This window comes from Hipposideros armiger, unplaced genomic scaffold, assembly GCF_001890085.2.
Source record: "Hipposideros armiger isolate ML-2016 unplaced genomic scaffold, ASM189008v1 scaffold_901, whole genome shotgun sequence".
NCBI lineage: Eukaryota > Metazoa > Chordata > Mammalia > Chiroptera > Hipposideridae > Hipposideros > Hipposideros armiger.
This window is the reverse complement of record NW_017732251.1, coordinates 254,129-276,295: the sequence shown is the minus strand read 5'-3', so window position 1 is coordinate 276,295 and position 22,167 is coordinate 254,129. Positions and strand designations below refer to the sequence as shown.

At 37.0% G+C, this 22,167-nt stretch overlaps 1 protein-coding gene across 1 annotated transcript in view; it reads right to left on the bottom strand.

Moving 5' to 3' along the window:
* Positions 1-14,185, bottom strand: part of CFAP300 (cilia and flagella associated protein 300) — a 32,524-nt gene extending 18,339 nt beyond the window's left edge. The window contains exons 1-3 of the mRNA XM_019630324.1: positions 14,053-14,185; positions 13,739-13,820; positions 5,683-5,758 (exon numbers count right to left, since the gene is read on the bottom strand). Of these exons, the coding sequence (XP_019485869.1) occupies positions 5,683-5,758; positions 13,739-13,820; positions 14,053-14,162 (268 nt within the window). The 5' untranslated portion in view covers positions 14,163-14,185. The remainder of the gene's footprint in view (positions 1-5,682; positions 5,759-13,738; positions 13,821-14,052) is intronic.
* Positions 14,186-22,167: the final 7,982 nt, after the last annotated feature.

The following is a 22,167-nucleotide window of genomic DNA, read 5'->3' as shown; positions in this document are numbered from 1 at the left end:
GTGAGTGACTGCCTCACCCAGGAAGAGCACAATGATCACAATATCAACTTGGGCCAGTGAAGCGACGTCCTCCACAACTAGACTGAAGAACAATAGGACAGCAACTAGTCTGTTCCCCTTCCCCTGATTCTGTTTCCCTCCCCCAATTTCCCAATAAAATCTTAAAAAAAAGTTCCTATTTAAAAGCTTTTCACTTGTGATGTGATCTCATTCACAGTGTTTATTATAAAAAAGGTTTTCCTTTTTAAAGTAAATTCAAATCAGGCCCTAACAAAGTTATCACAATTTGGAGTTACAGAAATTTGAAATTATGGTGTTTTGTCTACTTTTCTCTTGTAGCTCTAGTTCTTCTCCCTTTCGCCTCCTACCCCACCCCTCTCTTATTTCCTTAATGTTTCAGAAATGGATTTTCAATTACTATAAGCTCTATTAAGTTACAGAAAGACATAAAGATTAAAGTGAATATTTTTATTCTTGCCTCCATGAATCACTCAATTTCTCTGTTTTACGCACCCACACATACATAGGAACTCACTCAGATATAGAGGGTGGTGTTCTTTCTTCAAAGTTCTAGGGAAATTGTAGATCTAAGTGTGGTGATCCTTTGTGTGTCCTCTTCCAATACATTTGCCAGATCTTTGACCTGAGAAATAGCTTGAGCTTGAGAAGAGTAATATTGGCAATTATTTGCACTTCCTCCCTCTGGCTGTCCAGCTAGAGTCCTGCTATGACCTGAGCTGGGCTAGTGTAAAGGCAAGAGGGATACCTAAAGCCAACAACTATGTATGTAATTTCAATGCTGCTAAGAAAAGCTCCTTTTGTTTCAGAGACAAAATCCTCTGGGGCACTAAAGGGAATAGACCACAGAAAAAGATGGAGTAGGTCTGAGAAATATTAGAAGACCAAAGAACAAGAGCAGTGAAGAGCCAAACAGTTTTCCAAGATGAAGTGGTGACCATGGAATGAGGGGCTGATATTGGGCAACATGCCATTTTTAACAAATCTACCCTAGCTCTGATATGAGGAATGGCAAGAAGGTTTGGGTGGTGAGAGAAGGTAATTAAATTCAAACTACTTAACCTGAGGCATAGAAATATCATTTGCTATGTACTGAATGGTGTCCCTCTAAAATTCATATGTTGAATCCCTAATCCCTAATGTAATGGCATTTGGCATGGGGTCTTTGGGAAGTAATTAGGGTTAGATGAAGTCATGGGTGAGGTTAGGACTTCAACATACAAATTTTGAAGGGACACAATTCATTCAGTCCATAGCATTCTGCTCCTGGATCCCCCAAATTCGTGTCTTTTCATATGTAAAATACATTTATTCTATCCCAAAAGCGCCAGAAGTTTTAACTCATTCCAGCATCAACTCTAAAGTCTCATCTAAATACCAACTAAATTAGGTATGGGTGAGACTAGAGCTTTGATTCATCAAGAGACAAAATTCTTCTCCAGCTACCGTGTTTCCCTGAAAATAAGACCTAACCAGAAAATAAGCCCTTGCAGGATTTTCAGGGTACTTGTAAGATAAGCCCTACCCCAAAATAAGCCCCAGTTAAGATCGTCAGCCAGGTATGACTGTATTTAAATAAATGTAGATTTTTGTACAAGAATAAATGAATAAAATGCATCTTTTGGAGCAAAAATTAATATAAGACCTGGTTTTATTTTCAGGGAAACATGGTATGAACCTGTGAAACCAGAAAAGGAATGTGCTTCCAAAATGCAATGGTGAGAAGACATAGGATAGACATTTCCATTCTAAAAGGGAGAAACAGGAAAGAAGGAAGAAATGATGGTTCTAAGCAAGCCTAAAATTTATCAAGGCAAATTCATTAGATTTTAAGCCTCAAGAATAATTCTCTTTGTCAATGCACTACCTTCCAGATCCACTGGGGCAGTGGCCCCGCCTCCATGCTTCTCCCCCACAAGGCAGCGTGTTGTTGAAACTGAGAGGGTGGCCCTGATGATCTCTGAATTGTGTTCTCAGTTCTTTTTTCTTGAAAAATAAAGCATGTTTGAAGCCAAATGGCTCTATGGTATGGTCCCGTAGGATCTAAGAAGTCTGACAGCCTTCATTTCATCTAGTTTTTTCTGTCCCCTTTAGTTCAAACTGACAGTGTCATTGCTGGTACAATCCCCTCCCTATTACATTCTGTTAGAATGGCTAATTAAGTCCAAGAATTGCACCCATGATCTCTTTATCAAATGGTAGCTCAGTCACACTCTTGTGTTCTCTTCAGAACAAGCTTTCTCATTTTTTGTAATATGAATAGGTTGAGAATTTTCAAAATCTTCAAGTTCTGGTTCCTTTTTGCTTAACAATTCCTTCTTCAATTCTCTCTCTTTTTTTATATTTTAGTATAAGTACTCAGGATGAACTAAGCTGTTCTTTCAACACTTTGCTTAGTCCTCAGTTAAGTATCCAATTTTATCACTTGTAAATTCTACCTTCCACAAAACACTAAAATACAGTTCAGCGAAGTTCTCTGCCATTTTGTAACAAGGAATGCCTTTCCTCCAGTTTCCAGTAGCATGTTCCTCATTTCCATCTGAAACCTTACCAGAATCAACCTTAACATCCGTATTTCCAGCTTGCACCTCAAAACTTTTCCAGCCTATACTCATTACCATTACACAGTTTCAAAGCCACTTCTACATTTTTAGGTATTTGTTACAGGAGCACTCTACTTCCAAAATCTGTATTAGTCAGCTCAGGCTGCTGTCACAAAATCCCATAGACTGGGTGGTTAAACAAGACACTAATTTCTCACAGTTCTGAAGGCTGGGAAGTCCAAGATCAAGGTGCCAGCTGACTCAGTTCCTGGTGAAGACTCTTTTTGATTTGCAGACAGCTGCCTTCTAGCTGTGTCTGCACACTGCAGAGAGCTCTGGTATCTTCTCTTCTTATAAGGGTACTAATCCCATTGTTGAGGGTCTTTCAAGACCTCATATACACCTAATAATCTCCCAAAGGCCTCATCTCCAAATACCATCACACTGAAGGTTAAGGCTTCAAAATAAGAATCATAGCACATGCTCTCTGTTATGTAGGAATTTGGTTAAATCATAGCTCCAGCATTTATAAGACACATAATGCATCACTATGGTCACATAGAAAGTTAAAAATATATTATTTTTTCTCCTTGATACTAACATTATAATACACTGGGTGTCTCGTTGTCATTTGGTGTCCAAGTTGGTGCTTTTCTGGCAATCCTATTAATGTGGAAGTGGCAGAGGCAGAATGGTGTACTGGTCAAGGTCTTGAATTCTGGAACCTGAATTTGAATCTCAACTCTACCCAGCCTGCCAGCTGTGTAAAACTGCAAATTACTTAGCTCATGACTCTGACTCCTCATTTGGGAAATAGGGATTATATAATAATGCCTCTCAGAGTTGTTTTGAGAATTAAAGGAGGTAATGATGTGCATAATGCTCTTAGCTGAGCACACAGAAAGCACCCCTTATATGTGAGTCAGAGAAAGGCAGAATGTGTCTAAATGAAGGAGGGTACAGCAGCTGGCTGCGAGGACGAAGCGGCACCGACAATCGGCAATCAAGGCAACGCAGCCAGCAGTGAAGGACGGTCCAGCTCACTCTCTACAATTGGTTCACTTGCTAGAAGAAAGTTTTTTCTCCCATTTTAAGAAGCTGTTTCTTCACTTATCACGGCCCCCAGAGGAAAATTAGAAGACGGTCAATATTTCAGAAGAAGAAAAGCAAATAGGAGATTTTTAAAAAGCTAATGGAAGAGTACTAGCAATCTGCTAGAAGCTTCTGCTTCTGAAATGAGTGCTACCTCTTCTGCCCTATTTTTCAGAGTACTACTTCTAATTGATTCTGTCAGGCACATGTGGAATTTTAGAACCTCTCTTTTTGTAATGCCTTTTTCAAAAATTAGAAAAAAGTCAGTGCTGTTTTGTGAAGTATGTATGAATACAGGGGGAAGAGTAAACACGTTTTTCAATAAATCTTATTTTTTGTAAATGAATTGACTGAAGTTACTGTAAAAATGCCATATAAACACTGTGATACATAGTTCTGATTATTTCCTTTTGAAGATTTTTAATTGGTAAATATATTTGCTCACTCAGTTTAACTTTGTTAGTAGTCTGAAGATCACATTGTACCAGCTTTTTACTTTATAAATTTTGCAGTAGTCCTTTAGCCAAAAGCAATAAAATCTGACCTACTAAAGTCTAACATCATGAACTGCTTGTAATCTTGTTTTTGACTAATACTAAGAAAAGTTGTTTTTGTGTAAGGCTACTGGAATTCCATAAAAATGAAATGTCAGAATTCATTAAACAACCCCATCTAATTTAAAAGCAACTTGCTTTTTCTTGAATACAAATTCACATTACCAACCAGATTTTCCTTATAAACAGAGATTTGTTCTATTGTTAAGAGGCCTCAATCTAAAATTTAAAATATAGTGTCATGTACAAATTGATGGTTATCTAATGGGGTGAGAAAGGTGAAGGTATTAAGAAGTGCAAATTGCAAGTTATTAAAACATTCATGGGGATATAAAGTACAGCATAGGGAATACAGTCAATAATAGTGTAATAACTATGTATGGTGTCAGGTGGGTACTAGACTTATCAGGGCGATCACTTTGTAAGTTATATAAATGTTTAATCAACTATGTTGTACACCTAAAACTAATGTAATATTGTATGTTAACTGCAATGGAAAAAAGGTTTTTATTTTATTTTAATTTTTTCCCATATATATACACATATATACATATATACACAAATATATACATATATATACATATATGTACACATACACAGAGAGCGAGAGAGAGAGAGAGAGAGAGAGAGAGAGAGAGAGAGAGAGAGAGAAGGAGAAAGAGAAAGCGAAAAAGAGAGGGAGGAGACAGAGAAAGAGAAAGAGGGAGAGAATTCATGTTTTTGTTTTCAAAATAGTCTTCTATTAACTCTCTGATTTATTCCTTGCCATGAGAGTTATTAAGTAGTTTGAGTGTTAGTAAGTGTTTGGGTAATTTTCCTTAAAGATTTCTAGCTGTGTTTCAAAGTACTATGAAAATATTGCCTAAATAAAATTCTCCTTTTGAGAATTTAAGACTCTCTCCTCCAAAATTTAATGCATTGTTATTATTTTTTAAAAATTAAATTCATTGGGGTGATGGGTATTATTTTCAAAGAATGTTCAACGGTGGCTACTTCCTGTGAGAAATGCATTCCTCTGCCCTAGCTGACATTTTGCCTAAGTACATACGTAACTCACACCAGTGGCATCTCACCTGGCCCCTCCCCCGGGGAGAACTGACCACTCCCCTCCTCTTGCTCCCACTGCTATGGTGGCACCTGTGATACATTATTGCACTTTTTTTCTTACATATCAACAAGTTCCTTGAGTACAGGTTTTCTTAATGTTCCCTGCATCTGGAAGAGTCCATGAAAGGTACACAATAAATATTTCCCAAATTAATGAAAAAAGAGAAAAACTGCTGTTATGTGCTAAGCCAGGACAGTAGCAAGATGCAGGAGAAGGATGCAGGGCAGGCCACGCACAGCTGATCAAACTTGACCTTGATGTTATCAAACACATGCGTCATTATTCACTGTTTTAATAAAAATTCCTGAGGCAAAATTCTGTTATAATAAAACAATCATCAGAAAAGATGAAAATAAATTTTATTTACCTAATGTAATCCACTGTCCAGCAGAATCTGAAAGTAACTTCAAATTGGGAATAACATTTGGGTCTTTGAAAAAAGCCTAAAATACAATTTGAGGGGAACAAGTTAGATACTTTATTATAAACAATAAGAATTAACTTCCAAAATAACTATAATAAAATCTCATTTAATTCGATTGGGGAAGGACAGTTAAATTCATAAAATGTTTAAGTAATAAATGCTTTACAAAGAAATGAAGTTTGGTTACCTTCAAGTTGGAACAGTAGGAACAACACTGTATGTCAAAGATATCTTTGACATTGAATTTAATAAAGAGAAAATATTTTACAGTGAAGAGTAGGAGGTTATATAAGGTTTGAAACTTGTTTTCCTTTGATCTCGTTTTCCCAATTAATTGTCTTGGTAATCATCACTTCTACCCCTCTAACCAGATCTAAATATAAAAGTAATCATCAATTTAATTCTATCACAGGAGCACCATAGAAAAGTGATAGATTTGACTTCCTAACAATGAAGATTTTCTGTACGGCAAAACAAAAGTAGTCAAGAATTTTAGTTCCAAGCACCAGCAGCTACTCTGGCTGAAAATATCAGAAGAGAAACTTATTGAAAGTATCTTGAGGAGAGTGGGGGTGGTCCGTTAGCTCAGTTGGTTAGAGCGTGGTGCTAATAATGCCAAGGTTGCAGGGTCAATCCCCATATGGGCCACTGTGAGCTGTGCCCTTCTTAAAAGAAAAAAAGAAAAAAAAAGAATCTTGGGCAAAATTACATAATTTTCAGGAGGTGGAGAGGATCGGACTAAAGGCTAGGCCCTGGGAACAATCCAAAATCATATGTAGAACTGCCCTGATGAGGAAACAGTCATCCTTGCTGCGACACCATCAAGCACTACAGGCAGCTGCCACTACACCTTCCTCACCAAGGGGGGCCACTGCTGTGCCAGAACTGCCCTGCCTGAAAGCCAGATACCTCTGCCACCACCTTTGCCACTGTAATGGAGTCTCTGTACCTCTTTCCTTAAGTGGCTCACTTTGAAATCCCAGTCCTGCCCTGATAAGTCTGATTGGTAACCTGGATCCCAGGTTTGTGCTGTGAGTGCAAAAGAGGCAAGTGTTTTGGGTTCCACTTTGGACTTTCTAAAAATAAAATTAATCCCAAATCACATTATGCTCAAAAGGTGCTGGGCAGTCAGAAAAAATTATGATGTCCATGATGAGCAACTAAAGAAAAGAAAAACAATAGATTGGGAGGAAATCTTTGCAACAAATATGATTTAAAAAAAAGGATGGGGGTGACACCCCCAATGGTTAAGAAAAGTCTGATTTAAACATGGCCAAAGGACATAAAAAGTCATGTAAAAAATACAAATAGCCAGTAAACTTATGAAAAGATGCTCAAGTTCAAGAGCAGTGAGAGGAATGAAAATAAGGACCAGAAGGTATCACTTTTACCCATTATACTGGCAAGCTTTAAAGACTGGCAACTTTTGGTGTAAGTACCAGAAAATATACAGTCTCACACACTGCTGGTAAAAGTGTGACTCTTTACAACATTTTGGGAAATAATTGAATATTATCTTGAGTATTAAAAACATGCATATTTTATGATCCAACAAATTCCACTTTGGGGTATGTGTCCTGTTGAAATAAACCACCAGTAGATAAGATTCACATATAAGGAATTCTTTTTATAGTATTGTTTGTAATGTCAAAACCTGGAAACAACTTCAATGTCCATCATTGGAAGAAAGATTGAATAAAATACAGTGCGTTTACATTAGATGGTATGCAGTTATTGAAAAGAAAGTACGTATTAGACTAAAATGTAAACTCCATTAAGGGGCCTTGTTTTTCTTACTAACTGCTATGTTCCCAGGGCCTAGAAGGGGCCTGGCATATAGCAGTTACTCAATAAATTGTATTGATTTTGAAGGAAAACCATAAGCATTTTGAGTAAAAAAAGAGTAGTTTAAGAGTAATGTGTATGATAAAACAAAACAAAACGAAGCCTCTATTTATATGAACATAAACTATGAAGAACAGATACAAAACCATTCACAAGTACCTTAGAAGTGGTGGTTGTAGGCTTTGGGAAGAGGGGGTGGAGAAGGTAGGGGTTAGGATTAGTTTGGGATTGTTGATTCTATGAATTGTTCTTTGTTGTTTAGATTGTTGCAATAAGTATTTCTCTTATTTTGACATTCCCTTCAAGCTATCACTCTTTCCCTAAATATCTTCTTGAAAGAGGAATCTGTTTCACTTCTCTGTCTACCAGTTATTCTTCTGTATCTGGCTCCTGCTCCCATCACTCAATTAAAAGTACACTTGACTTCCTAATTACAAAATCAAATGGACAAAGTCCCTGCCCTCATGGAAGTTACAGACTAATAGGGGGGATATTAACTAACATGCCATGAGTATTATGAAGAAGTGCAGGGTGCTATAGAAGTCCAGAACAGGCAGACCTAATTGAATAGTGTTGGAGAGAAAGGATAATGCAGAAAGAACATTTAGGTTTAGATCTGAAAGGTGAGTAGTAGTGAGCTGGTAAAGAGAGTATACTGGCAAATGTTTAACCACTGATACCCCTCCCTCCCAAAAAAGCCCTGATTGTAGCATGTGTTGATTTCCACATATGTGAATTTTAAGCTGCCAAAAGTTTATCAACCAGCAAACAAAGATTCCTGAAAATTTAGCAGTCAAGCTGTTCTGATCTGGTTCTTGCATGGCACTAGAAGACTATTTTTTAAGGTGGAGAAAATGGCAAGTTTAAGGTCTGTAAGGTAAGAAAGGAGGGGGCATCTCACTCAAGGAAAGTAAAGAGGTTCAACGTGACCAGAGTCAAAGGGAAATCAATGGTCAGATGAGGTTGAGGAATTAAAGTAGACCTTGAAGGGCAAGTGAGAAATTTTGATCTTGATTTAAGATCAATCTAGATTGATCAATATTTTGATCTAAGGGTAGTAGGAAGATACTGAAGGGACTTAAGCAGAGGAACGGTGATTACAGTCATATTTTTAAAATATGGTTGCAGTGTAGAGAATGAATTGAAAGTCTACAGAGACTGGTTAGGAGGGAGGGTGCTGCTCTAATCCAGGAAGATCTGATATTCGCATCAGTCAAGCCGACAGCAAGTAGAGAGGTAGAGAGGTGAGTGGATTCAGTTAATATTTAAGAGTAAGGGACAAAGGGAGAAGGATGAATCAAAGATGACTCCTAGAATTTTTGCATGAAAAACCAGGAGGAATGTCATTTAATGAGAAAGGGAACAGTGAAGAGGACTGGTGAGTGGGTGAAGGTGAATACATTCAACAAGTATTTATGAATGTCTACATTATGCCAAGCAAGACAAAGTCCCATGGGATTTACATCCTAGTGATGGGGGTAAACAGGTATCATACATGCCCAATTACAAAAAAGTAAGTTTTCCCAAAAATTATTTCTCAGAAACAAGGTTTGCCCTATCACTTTACAAACTCTTTCAAACTAAAGTGTGTTCATGCAACTATTTTAGTTTATGTAACACACATTTTGAAAAGAACTATAAGATGGAATTAACCTCAATCAACACTGGTTTTGAATACTTTTTAGAGGTCTTCTGAATGAGTCAGTAAAAGGGGAAATTTAATTCAGATTTAGTAATTATTTCTAGGGTGTATCAACTTACAATTACATTTAGATGTCATTATAAATGGAAGTATATAAGTGGCCTGCAATGAGTTGACCTGGAGCCAATGGAAGTCTTCATAAAGGTCCCTCAAATAAAGCAATACAATAGTTATGTTGAGATTACAACTATATGCCTAAAGAATGAATTTTAAAAAAACCCAAAAAACCCTACCCTAATGTATGCAAATGGTATTTTGGGTTTGTTATAGACTTTCCAGTGAGGCATTAGGAAGAATTCTCTGTATCTCAAATAACTGTAAGCTGATGTGCTTTGGAAAATATTAGATGATTCATAAACTAATTACAGTGATAACAAAGATACTGATGTCTGCATGTGAAGATTTGAGTAAACTTGTTTCATAAAATGTGAGTGGAAAAGTATTTCTAAATTAATATACTATTTTATATATAATTTTTAATGTATGTCTACTAATATGCCACACATATGAAATATAAGTAGATATTTGATTATATCATCTATGTGGCAGACTGTATCATCTATGTTGGATCAGTTTCTGATCAATTCTCTCCTTCCTTAAGGAATCCCAATCTTATTTGGGACAGCAATCTGCTCAGCTACAAGTCTGTACTTTTTGGTCTCCGTGGTATGTGGCCATGAGATGTAAGTAGTCTGGTCATGAACCGAAAGAAGTGTTGGGCAGACAGACCTTCAGGAGAGCTCTGTAAATTAAGGACCTTCCCTTGCAGTTTATGTTGGAAGATTCCCCTCATTATCCCTAGTCCCACAGTCAGGATGCCAAAAATCTAGACTCGGCCCACAGCTCTCTCCTGAAACTTAAAGTGAGATTTTATATTCAACTATCTAGGATATTGCCACTTGGACAGACTTCAAATTTATCATGCCTAAAACTGAACTCATTTTATTTATTCATTTGCATTTTCTCTGCAGTCAATGACATCAACTGCCACTCCAATCAACCAAATCAGAAACTTGGTTATCCTACATGTTTCCCCTTTGCCTTACTGTCAGTATCTTATTAGTCATTGAGTATTGCCTTTCTCCTAAATATCTCTGCAGGCATCCTGCTACTACTGTCTTAATTCAGGACATCACCATCTACTGTCAGGAGGACAACAGTTTCCACTTTGGTCTCACTGCTTCCGGACTCCGTCCTAATAATCCACCATCTACACTTCTGCCACAGTGATTTCAGTATTTTATATTTTACTATCTTGTTCAAAAGCGTTCAGGGACTTCTTACTAGCTAAATAAAGCTCTGACTCCTCTGTGTGGCACAAAAGGTTTTCTGAAATATCCCTCCATTTTGTCTACCTGACAAACTTCTGTTCTTCCTTCAGGACCTAACTCCCATGACTTGTCCTCCATATACCCTTCTCTGACCACCTCAAAAACAAATCACTCTCTTTCGAGCCACCACAGTACCTTGTGCATACGGTAGGTATATCATTTCTCCCTGCAATGCAATTTTTGGTCTGCTTTCCTCTCTTTAATTGTGTCTTGTTTGTCTGTACAGACCTAGGAACTAAAGAAATGTTTGCTGGATAAACGTTTTCTACCTTTTTTCCATCCAATTACTATCTCACAAATGGACTTCAGAATATATTGTTATACTTTGTTTTAAAATTGAAAGGGAAGATCCCAAATCTGCAATTCGGGTGTAAGCAATATCCTTTGTTCAGTTATGAGTTTTTGTAATAGAAATGACATGGAAGTTAAATCAGAAGGCCTGGATTCTGCTAATTGCTGAGAATTTTCACACAAATTATATAATAATTCTGAGTTTGTTTCCCCAGCTACAAAATGGGGGTCAAAACACCAAACTTACCAGATTGTTGTAAAGATCAGTGACAAATATACAAAAAGTGCTGAAAGCTAAATCTGGCACACAGGAGTCACTACTGCTTTGTAAAGTAGTATACAAATGTTAATAATAATAGCACTTATATGAACCAGGCATTTTGTGAAATATTTTATGTATATTATTTTCATTATTCTTTGTAACAATCCCATCAGATATTCTGTATGATTTTCATATTCAAAAATACTTATTATGTGTCAAGTACATGATCATTTTGCACAAAAGCAAACGGAAGCTCAGGAAGGTTAAGTAACTACCCAATGTCAAACAGCTTGTAAGTCACAAAGTTGGAATTTTAACACAGACAGCTAACTAGAGGCCAAATCAGGGGAGGATCCCGGACTTTAAGCTCATCTAATTTTAGCGCTTGAAGAATACAAAACATCTATTTTTTAATATTTTCAAAAACATATGACCAAGTGACGTTATTGCTAGAATTCCTGAATTCCTTGGAAAGGGCTTCTGCAAGTGAGGAGCTTGAGCTAGTGAGGGGCCCTGAAGATTCTTAGCTTCAACGTACATCCCCTTCTGGGCCATGCTCTTAGCCACAATGTTTTATTTCTTCCAAATTAGTTACATGAGTAAAAATGATTGTATGAGTACATTTCTTTGAATTAAAATATGCAACTAACACTCTCTACCTCACAGGAAAAATTTAGGGTAAACAGATATGAATATTTTGAAAATCAGAGAAAAATTGCCTGGTATTAAGGAAATTTATTGTGCTTTATGTGGCTCAATCTTGAATCTATTGAAGAATTCTGTGTCTACTGAACAACCCAAATGAATTCTACACTCTCCTCTATGAATTTTTTTCACAATACCAGTGCCCCTCTCTCTATTGGGTGATCTTTTTCTTTGTGCCTAAGCCACCTGATATATCTTCCATTATAGCAATTATTTCATTGTGTTGTAATTTTTTTATATTTCTAGCTTCCAAAACAGTATATGCCTTGTAACCTGAGATCAGATCTTTTTATCACCTCTCAGCAGGGACACAGTTAAGTATTCAACAAATATCTATTAAGTGAATTATTTAAAAAATTTTATAGCACTCTAAAATTCAGTTAATTAAATCCTAATCTTTTTTTTTTTAATATATTATTGTGAGAGCCAGTACTGGGATAAATGAAAAACGTAAAAATCTAACCATGAATATTTGAGAAATGTCATTAATATCATCAGTAGTATTATAATAGCATTATATTATATTAATATTATAACACCACCTTAGGGAAAGAGAAATAGACCTTTAACCCATATCCAGTTAAGGGTTGAACAGTGTTCCCACCAAGATTCATGTCCTTCCTGGAACCTCAGAAAGTGACCTTAGTTGGAAACAGGGTCATTGCAGATTTAATTAGTTAGGATGATGTCCTACTGGAGTAGGGTGGGCCCTTAATTCAATATGAATGGTGTTATAAAAAGAGAAGAGACACAGACATAGACACATGAAGGGAGAGGGGTGAGTGACTTTCATAGGGTAGATTAGAATTCTGCAGCTGCAAGCCAACAAGTGCCAAGGATTGCTGGCAAACACTAGAAACCTAAAAGTAAGGAAGGATTCTTCCCTACAGATTTCAGAGGGGGTATAACCGTGCTGACACCTTGATTTTGGACTTACAGCTTCCAAAACTGTGAGATAATACATTTCTGTTGTTTTAAGCCACCCAGTTTGTGATACTTTGCTACAGCAGCCCTGGGAAAGTAATATACCCTTAAAGTAAATATTTTGGTTTATTAATTAGGCTATTATTTTCTTCACTGCACTTAACTACTGTATATGAGATGACCTGATTATTTGGTTTATTAGCAGTCTTGCCATAGGCCTGTAAGATCCCGGAAAGCCAGGCTTCTGTCTTGTTCCATCTTGTATCCCCAGCACCTGACAGACTTCCTAGCACATGGTAGGCCCTCAGGAAGTGTGAATAAATTATGCCAACTACAGACTAACGTCAATGCCTGAAGGACAAGAACGGAAAAGATAATATCTCAGATCATAACAGTATTTTCCTTTTGATTGGCGAGGAAAAAAACCCGGTATTTAAAATAACGTCACCAAATTTTAACTAACACACCAGAACTTGTACTTTCAAGTGAGTTTTTACTTTTTTGAAGCACTCACTTCCAGCAGCTACAGACTTATTCCTTTTTTAAGAACCCCTCATTTGGAACTGCTGTTAGAGCCTCTTTCTCACAAGGGTATATTTGATTTCGAGAAACCACCAAAAGTAATTTGAAGCTAAGCCTAGCAAAAAAGTCAGGTAATAATACTCAATAATGAGGTGTTCCTATTAAAAATAGAGGCTGATTTTCCAGAGACTGACTTTCCAAAATTGAAAGGTTCATTGAATTGCTAGGATACTGAAGATGAGCTAATGTATGGTATGATGATGGGAAACGTAAAAGTTCCTTTTAAAGTTTATCATTTGCACCTTTCATTATTCTTAAACTCCAAGAAAACAACGTCAGTAAGTAATGGCGTATTCACAAGAACCTGTGAATACTGAAAATCAGTAGAGGTCCAAGGAACTCCTCAACCATACTAACCATAACGAAATCATCCCTCTGGTGGGCCTGAAAATTCTGGTCAAACCCGAACGCCTGCGCCTGGATTCTGCCCAGCATGGACCTGGAGCAGAGGAGAGAAAAAAAAGTCAGCTTCAGGCTGGCACCCTCTGAGCGCGCCCATTCGGCCAGTCCCACCCACGGAATCCGCCCCTGCGCAGGTGTTACTGCTGCCTCGGGGTTTCGCTCAGGACGGGCCCAAGCCAACCAGGGCCGCCTCGACGCCCGGCCCGCGTCTCCACTGCCGCAAAGGCCAAGGGGCTCTGCTCTTCTCTCCTTGCCCCTCGGCCTCTCACCACTGCCGGAGCCGGCTGGTGACCTCCGGGTTGCTCAGAGACTGGAACGTTCTCTGAGGCAGATATCTGAAGTAGTAGCCGCCCAAATCCCCGGGCTCCCCAGCAGCCATGGTGGTACTGGTTGCACGGAGGTGCGGTTCGTTTCCATAGAGACGCGGCGGCCCAACGCCGTGGGGGCGGGGCCACGCAGGGCAGGGCCTGCCATAGGCGGAAAACAGGTACGCTTTTGAGGGTGCTGGTGCCACCGCTCCTCCCAGTCCCATCACTTTTACTCCACCCACCCCCCCACCCTTCCGCGGCCCTGCGTCCCCCGCTTAGTGCTTATGGAAACTAGGGATCCGAGACAAAGAAAAATTGCCAATACATAGTTGTAGAAATTAACTCAATAATTACTCAGCATGGGTTAATTTCCTAGTCTCAAGCGCTGTAATCTTAAATTTATAGTTATCTAAGTTTGATGACTCAAACACTTCCGAAGAAAAATTATTCTGAGTTAATTAGGTTTATCTATTTTGGAAGTCAATTGTATATGTGACTACTTGGGAAACTTCTGTTTTACCATCTACATCTGAAGGCTAAAACAATTTTTCCATACACACTACAGTACAATATGCTATTTAACCATATTTCTTGTTTTCTATTGAAAATTACCTTTTGTATCTATAATTTTTGTTGTTTTGTTTTGTCTAATTGCAGTGTATCTGGCTTCAGAATGGGGAGATACGTAGTTCTTTTCCACCTCTTTGCTAATTCCTTTTCCTTTCCTCCTAATCTTCAAGAACTGATTTTGATTATTGCTTACTCAGAAGCAGCAGCAGGAGAGAGAGAGAAACACGTACACACACACACACAATATTTTTCGTCGTTGATTAGTACTCCATTGCATTACTATACCACAGTTTATCCTTTTGGATTGTTTACAGTTTGAGGGTATTTTGAAAGCAGCATAAACATCTTTTGATAGACAAGTACTCATTACTTTTGGAAATAATATGCAAGATTGGAATTGGTCAGTCATAAGGCATAGTGGTTTTGCTACATACTTTCAAAAAATTTTCTAAAGTAGGTCAGTTTACACCCCAAAGAGCAATGTGTGAGATTTCCAGTTGTTCTACATTTTTGCAAGCACATAGTATCATCAATCTTTTAAAATTTTAGCCATTGTGGTGAGGTTGTATTAATTTTTCATTGTGAATTTTAATTTGCATTTCCTTGATAGTTAATGTTGTCAAACAATTTTTTATATGCATGTTGGCCTTTTGGATATCTTTTTCAGTGAAGCGCCAAGTCTAGTGTTTTGTCCATGAAGGGTTGTCAGTCTTTTTCTTATTTATAGGAAGTTTTTATATAATCTGGATATGAGTCCACTGCCAATATATGTATTGCAAATATTTCCCTTTTTGTCTGTAGCTTGCTTGTAGCTTTGATGCTCAGGAAGTCTTAATTTTAATGAAGTCCAATTAATTTTCTTTTATGTGCCATGTTTATTTTTTTCATACACAGAGTCATGGAGATATTCTTACATTTATGTCCATGATCCAGCTAAAATTAATTTTTCTAAAGTTGGTTTCAGTTTTTCCATATGAATTTCTATTCGACCTAGCTCTATACATTGATAAGACCATTTCTAACCTACTGCATTGCAGTAGCACTTAAAAAAAAAATCAAGTGACTGTTTATGCTTAATACTTTATAAAAACATTTCCACAGGACTTAACCACATAGTATAAATAATTTTTTCTAGGTTTTTCCAGCTTTATTGAGCTATAACTGACATACAATAAACTGCACATATTTAAAGTATACATTGTAATAAGGTTTGATATATGTGATCTTTGTTTATTTTTTAATCCCAAAATAAAAATATAGATATAATTACCTTCATTTTGGATTCAAGATGCTAATTTAAGTGTAGAAACTTCTTTCTTACATTTTGAATTACTCAAAAGTAAATCATTTTTATTGTGTTCATGAAATTCATCTTTTTTTCAACCTTATAATCAGTGGTTATACTTTGAATATATACTATTAAAGGTCAGTCTTTACTTGGAAATTGATAGTTTTCTAATTGTTAGTTGTCACTTAAATATGCATGATTGGTATATGTTCTATTCAACCTTTATTAATTCAGGCTTGACAATATTTTTTGTTTTTTATTTTTTGGGGATCTTCCAATCATCTTTAAATTTTAAAAAATCATATAAACAACACGTGTAATTAAGAAAAAAAACAAAGAAGCAAAAAGAATACAAATACTTATAATTCCAGATATATAATTTTTCAAGTTTTTTGAACAATGAAGAATATTTTCTATAGGGACTTTTACCAGATAAAGATGTCTTTAGTCTAAATTTCATCAACTTACACTTTAAGAAACCTTGGCCAGACAAGTATACAAGGCATGACAATTAAGTTCTCAAACTCATCCTTGAAAAACTACATACCTCATTGCTGAATATTGCTATAGCCATCTTCAAAGCACTCACCTTGGGAAACTATGCACCAATGCTAGAGCCTAGACCACACTTCAAAGCAATTTTGGAACCCTTTTTCTGGAACGGCCATCAGAGCTGTCGGCATATTACTCTTGATATCCTGAATGTCATCAAAATGTCTTCCTTTCAATATTTCCTTTATCTTTAGGTAAAGAAAGAAGTCATTGGGGGCCAGATCAGGTGAGTAGGGAGGGTGTTCCAACACAGTTATTTGTTTACTGGCTAAAAACTTCCTCACAGACTGTGCCTTGTGAGCTGGTGCATGGTCGTGATGCAAGAGCCATGAATTGGTGAAAAGTTCAGATTGTTTTCATGTGACTTTCATGCAGTCTTTTCAGCACTTCCAAATAGTAAACTTGGTTAACTGTTTGTCCAGTTGGTACAAATTCATAATGAATAATTCTTCTAATATCAAAAGAGGTGAGCAACATTATTCTGACTCTTGATTTGGACTGATGGAACTTTTTTTTAAAAAAAGATTGTATTGGGGAATTGGGGGAGGGGAACAGACAAGTTGCTGTCCTTTCGTTCGTTCTTCAGTCTAGTTGTGGAGGACGTCGCTTCACTGGCCCATGTTGGTATTATCTTTGCGCTCTTCCCGGGTGAGGCAGTTGCTCACCGGCCATTGGGTGGCCGCTTATGGTGGCTCATGGCCGCTCACACTGGCTGCCAGCCACTCACGGTAGCTTATGGCAGCCCACTGCAGTCCCACTGCAGCCTAGGCCAAGCTGTTGTTCACCATCTTAGCTGTAGAGGGCACAGCGTCACTGGCCCATGTGGGATCTGAACCAGGGCCCTGCTGCTCAGAGCTGGCGCTCCCAAGCTGACTCTTAACCAACGTGCCACTCAGCCAGTCCCTGATAGAACTCTTTTGGTCATGGAGAATTGCTGACTTCTATTGTGTACTTTCATGCTTTGTTTTAGGGTCGTATCGGTACAGTCATGTTTCATCATCAGTGATAATACAGCCAAAAACATGGTCTTGCCTCTCCAAAAGGTCTTGGCAAACTTCAACTCTCCTTTGCTTTTGTTCATCAGTGAGCTCCTTTGGGACCATTTTTGCACACACCTTTCTCATGCCAAGGTTTTCAGTTAAGATTTTCCTGTTTCTCTGTCAATGTTTATTTGGTCTGCTATGCTTCTCACAGTCATTCCACAATTTGGGCATATAATTCAATGAATTTTTGCAATGTTTTCATCAGGTCTGCTGGTTACTGGCCAACCTGACCTCTCTTCATCAGTGACATGTACTCTCCCCTCAGAAAAACGTTTAATCCATTTGTACTGTGTCATTTTCTTCATGGCATTATCCCCATAAACTTGGACTCACATGTCCCTGATTTCACTTCCACTCTTGCCAAGTTTAACAAGAAATTTAGTGTTCATTGCTCTAATTCAAGCTCAGACATTCTCGCACACAAAAATATGCAACAGCAATAATGAACACCACTCAGCAAGATACCGCTACATGTCAACACGAACACAGCTGTGAGACACTGATATACCAAGGTTATGAAGCCTTGCCAAGCTGTTTGTACAATGCTGCCAATGTAAGTGCATGGTGGCAAGTTCACAAACTTAATTGTCAAACTTCATATATAAGGGAAAAAAACTTCCATATTTACAAAGCTAAAGAACTGCTTTGTAAATATTGTGTTTAGTGTTACACATGTTTGTGGTTTGTTTTATCTTTATTGATTTTGTGATCAGTTTTGTTATTTTCAAAGCATATTTAGTAGCATGGACAATGAAGTCAGATCAGAAATCCAATTCCAGCTCTAGTGTCTAGGTTTCCTTATCAGTAAATTGAAGATAATTTTTTCTTTTTTACTTCATGGGGTTATCATGAAGATTAAATTTATTAATTTGTATGAAGTCCTTATCACAATGACTGAAAATTAATATTACAATATATGTTAGTCATTAATATTAATGCTATATTCATAAGGGCTTCTAAGAATAGAATCTCAATATATAGTTTGTGGATATAGGACATAACATTTGACTTGACATGTCGCAATTTTTGGCTATCCTCTAGAATCTAATTGGGTTAGAAATGATTGTTTCCTCTCCCTTAGCTGTTTTTAGTTTTTCTTGACTTAATTTTTGTGGACCTCAGTTTTGCATCCTTAAAACATAAACACCAATATTGACTGCCTCATTAGATTGTAAATTGGTACTACAGGATAAATATGTTAAATTATTACCGCTAGCTCCCATTCACTTCACTTAACTGTAAAATTTTACCTAGTGAAACATTATCATTTTGTAATTAACTGTTATTATATTCTTTCAGGCTTTACATTCCTTTCTTCTAACCAATTAGTACCCTGCATATTGCTAGGCAGTATGAGAATTCCAAAATGCATAAAATATCAATACTGCCTGCAAAGCCCTTACACTAGTTGGAATTGATTGAACAATTTTTTTGTCACCTTGCTATTTCATGTATCGAAACTCTACTTGCTTCCGCTGGTCCTTCTAAAATTCTGTACTACTCTTCTCATTGATCATTTACTTGCTCTCTAGTTACCGTTTAAAGTTGCCAAGCTATTAACTTTTCTCTGATAATTTAGAATACACATATATCTGACCTAAAATATATCTGACCTAAAGTAAATCTGACCAAAAACATTAAAAAAAGTGAAAAGGGAGGTAATTCTTATTTCAACTTACATCAGTGCAAAAACAGCACTTATTTTCTTTCTGCAGTTCAACTTGGTATAAATTTTCTATGATTCTAATGATTTGTAAAAGATTTTCCTAATATACTTAGAAGCCAGCAGCAATATTAGGTTGATTCTAGCAGTTAGATGCTCCTGATAAGTAATGATAGATTTTTGACTTTTATAAAAGAATGAAATAGTGACTGTGACAACAACTAGTTGAAACTTGAAAAATGTTGTTCATCAAAAGTTATTTTGTTTAGATCAGTGGCTATTCAAAGTTAGTCCATAATAAAAATTTCACTTCATCTGTGGCCAAATGAACAAACTAAGGGTGATGTACTTTTTCCAAAATTAAATCTCTCCCTATTACAGAACCTTCTTTCTTTTAAAACTATGCTCACTTTTTGTAATTAAAATATCCTTTCTTTAAAAATCATAATTAAATAAGAAAATTTTCTTTTTTTTAATCTGACAAAAAGTTTACAACCTTGTGTGTATAAAATAAGGTTGCTAGTATAGAGCCATACTACTCAAAATGTGGTCTCTGGACCATAAGCATTATCAATTGGGAGCTTATAGAAATGCAGTATTTCTGCCCCCCCACCCCCAACATACTTAATCAGAATCTGCATGTTAACAAGATTCCTCAGGTGATTCACATACACATTAAATGAGAAGTGCTGGTCTAAACAATATCCATCCACTGTCTTTATGGGTCCCACCCAATTTTACTCTTATATTCAAGTTATTCTGCACCTCTATCTCCCCTGTTGCTCAATTTGATCCAACCTTGTCCCACCCCCTTCCCATTCTCTTCTATATTAAATTCATCACTAAATTTAATAATCTTCTAAATGTGTATATATTCTTTCCCCTTCTCTCCAGGGTCCACAGTTGACTTTAGTCCAAGCCATTAGCATCTTTTTGCTTGGATGACTGTAATTAAAACTTCCTAACTGGTCTCCCTCTTTCACTCTTGCCCTCCTGACATTCATTCTGTACACAGCATCCAGATTGAACTTTTAAAAATGATAAGCCGGGTTCTAAAACTATTCTGTTAGAATCCTTTAATGGGTTTCTATTGCCCTTAAGGTAAAATCCAAACTCCTGATAATCTGTATTCTTCCTTTCCAGCTTTCTTTCTTTCTTTCTTTCTTTCTTTCTTTCTTTCTTTCTTTCTTTCTTTCTTTCTTTCTTTCTTTCTTTCTTTCTTTCTCTCTCTCTCTCTCTCTCTCTCTCTCTCTCTCTCTCTCTCTCTCTTTCTTTCTTTCTTTTTCTTTTTTTCAGCCTCATTTCTTATCTCCTTCCTAGGCTCCCTACTCAGGGATCATTGGTCTGGAAAGAGCCAAACTCTTCTCTTGATCAGGGCCTTGGCAAAAATTATGTTTTCCACCTCAAACACATCCCTCCCCTTTACTTTTAGCCTTCTTCTTGTGCACCCTTCAAGTTTCAGATTAGAAACTTTCCTGACTGTCCAATCAATATTGGTTTTCCTGGTTATTCTCTCATAACACATACTTGTCCCTTACATTGCTTATAACAACGTGCAATTATTTAAACATTTGTGTGCTTCTGTAGTTAATGTTTATTTCTCTCATCAGCCAGTAAAATTCAAGAGATCGGAGACTGGTCATTTTGTTCAGTATTGTGTTCTTGGTGACTGGCATACAGGAGGATAGTCCATAAAACTCATTGAGTAAATGAATCAACTACTCTGATTTTATTGATCTATATTATATATTGTGTGTGAAAAAGAACATAATTTGACTAGGTTGACCAGTTGTATTTTTGTTGTAAGCATTATGTTCAGCCACAGTACACTTGCTGTCTGGGTATGTTGAATTTAAAACAATTTGAGCTCTTAATGACTAGGAAGCCTATTTAAAGATAAGATTTTTAAAGTTTAATTTATAATTAGTGTAGTACTGCAGTTAAGCATAGATTTTAGGGTCAAGCCAATCTGCTCTTTACTCTGCCACTTAACTAATTGTGTGAAGGCACCTTGGCATGTTACCTTCTCTAAGCTTCAGTTTCCTCATTTGGGTTGTTGGGAGAATTTATTGAGAAAAAGTTCCTGGTATGTGATGACTAAATGAATAGTAATATTATTCACTTATTAACTTTGACAACGTTTAATACAGTAGCAGACTGTTATTCATCATGTCACATATTTGCTGGCAGTTAAAAAGCCCTGTAGTAAAGGAAAGGGTTAAATCTGACCTTTTGTTTCTGGAAGATGTCTTCCGTGGGGGTGGGGCAGAAGGGGGATGGAGTAGGGTGGAGTTATAGCCCCAGGAAGATATAAACAAGTAGGGGCTGGAATGTGTCTCTCTCTGTTCTGTGACAGAACTGTCTTTGACATTAATTTAAAGCTTTTTAGGGCTGTCAAGGAAAGCAGTTCCTTTGCCTTTCTAATGGCTGGGCACAACTCATGTTAGTTTTGCTTGGTTTCTATAAAAATACTTTTTATTGCAAAATCCTGGTTACACTTGTGTAAACAAAGCTTATGAAATGTTATTAAGTAAGGGACCCCAATTTCCTACTCAAATCAGTCCACTGACACCTTCAGCACTGAGAGGAAGATAAGGCCCAGGGAGTGGCTGTAACTATTGTCTGCAATGGAGGAACATGTTAGAGACAGAAGGGGTTGAATTTAGGGAAATTGGTGTGAAGAAATAAATCTCTAAAGCTCAAGTGGGAGAGGGTGTAGCTGTTGATTATTATTTATATGTTTTTCTTTATGGGTAAACCTATAATAACCTACACTCAATCCAAGAACTGACTGTTTGGGATTACTTGAAGGAAAGGACTACTAAGCTATTTCATACTTGCTGTGTATTAAAGTTGAATTCTGCTCAAAGACCCTCCATAGTAACAGTGACCTCCCTTCACCAGACAGCTGTGTCTCCACACCTTTACTGCCTTTCCTCATCTTCTGAGATGTGCGGCTC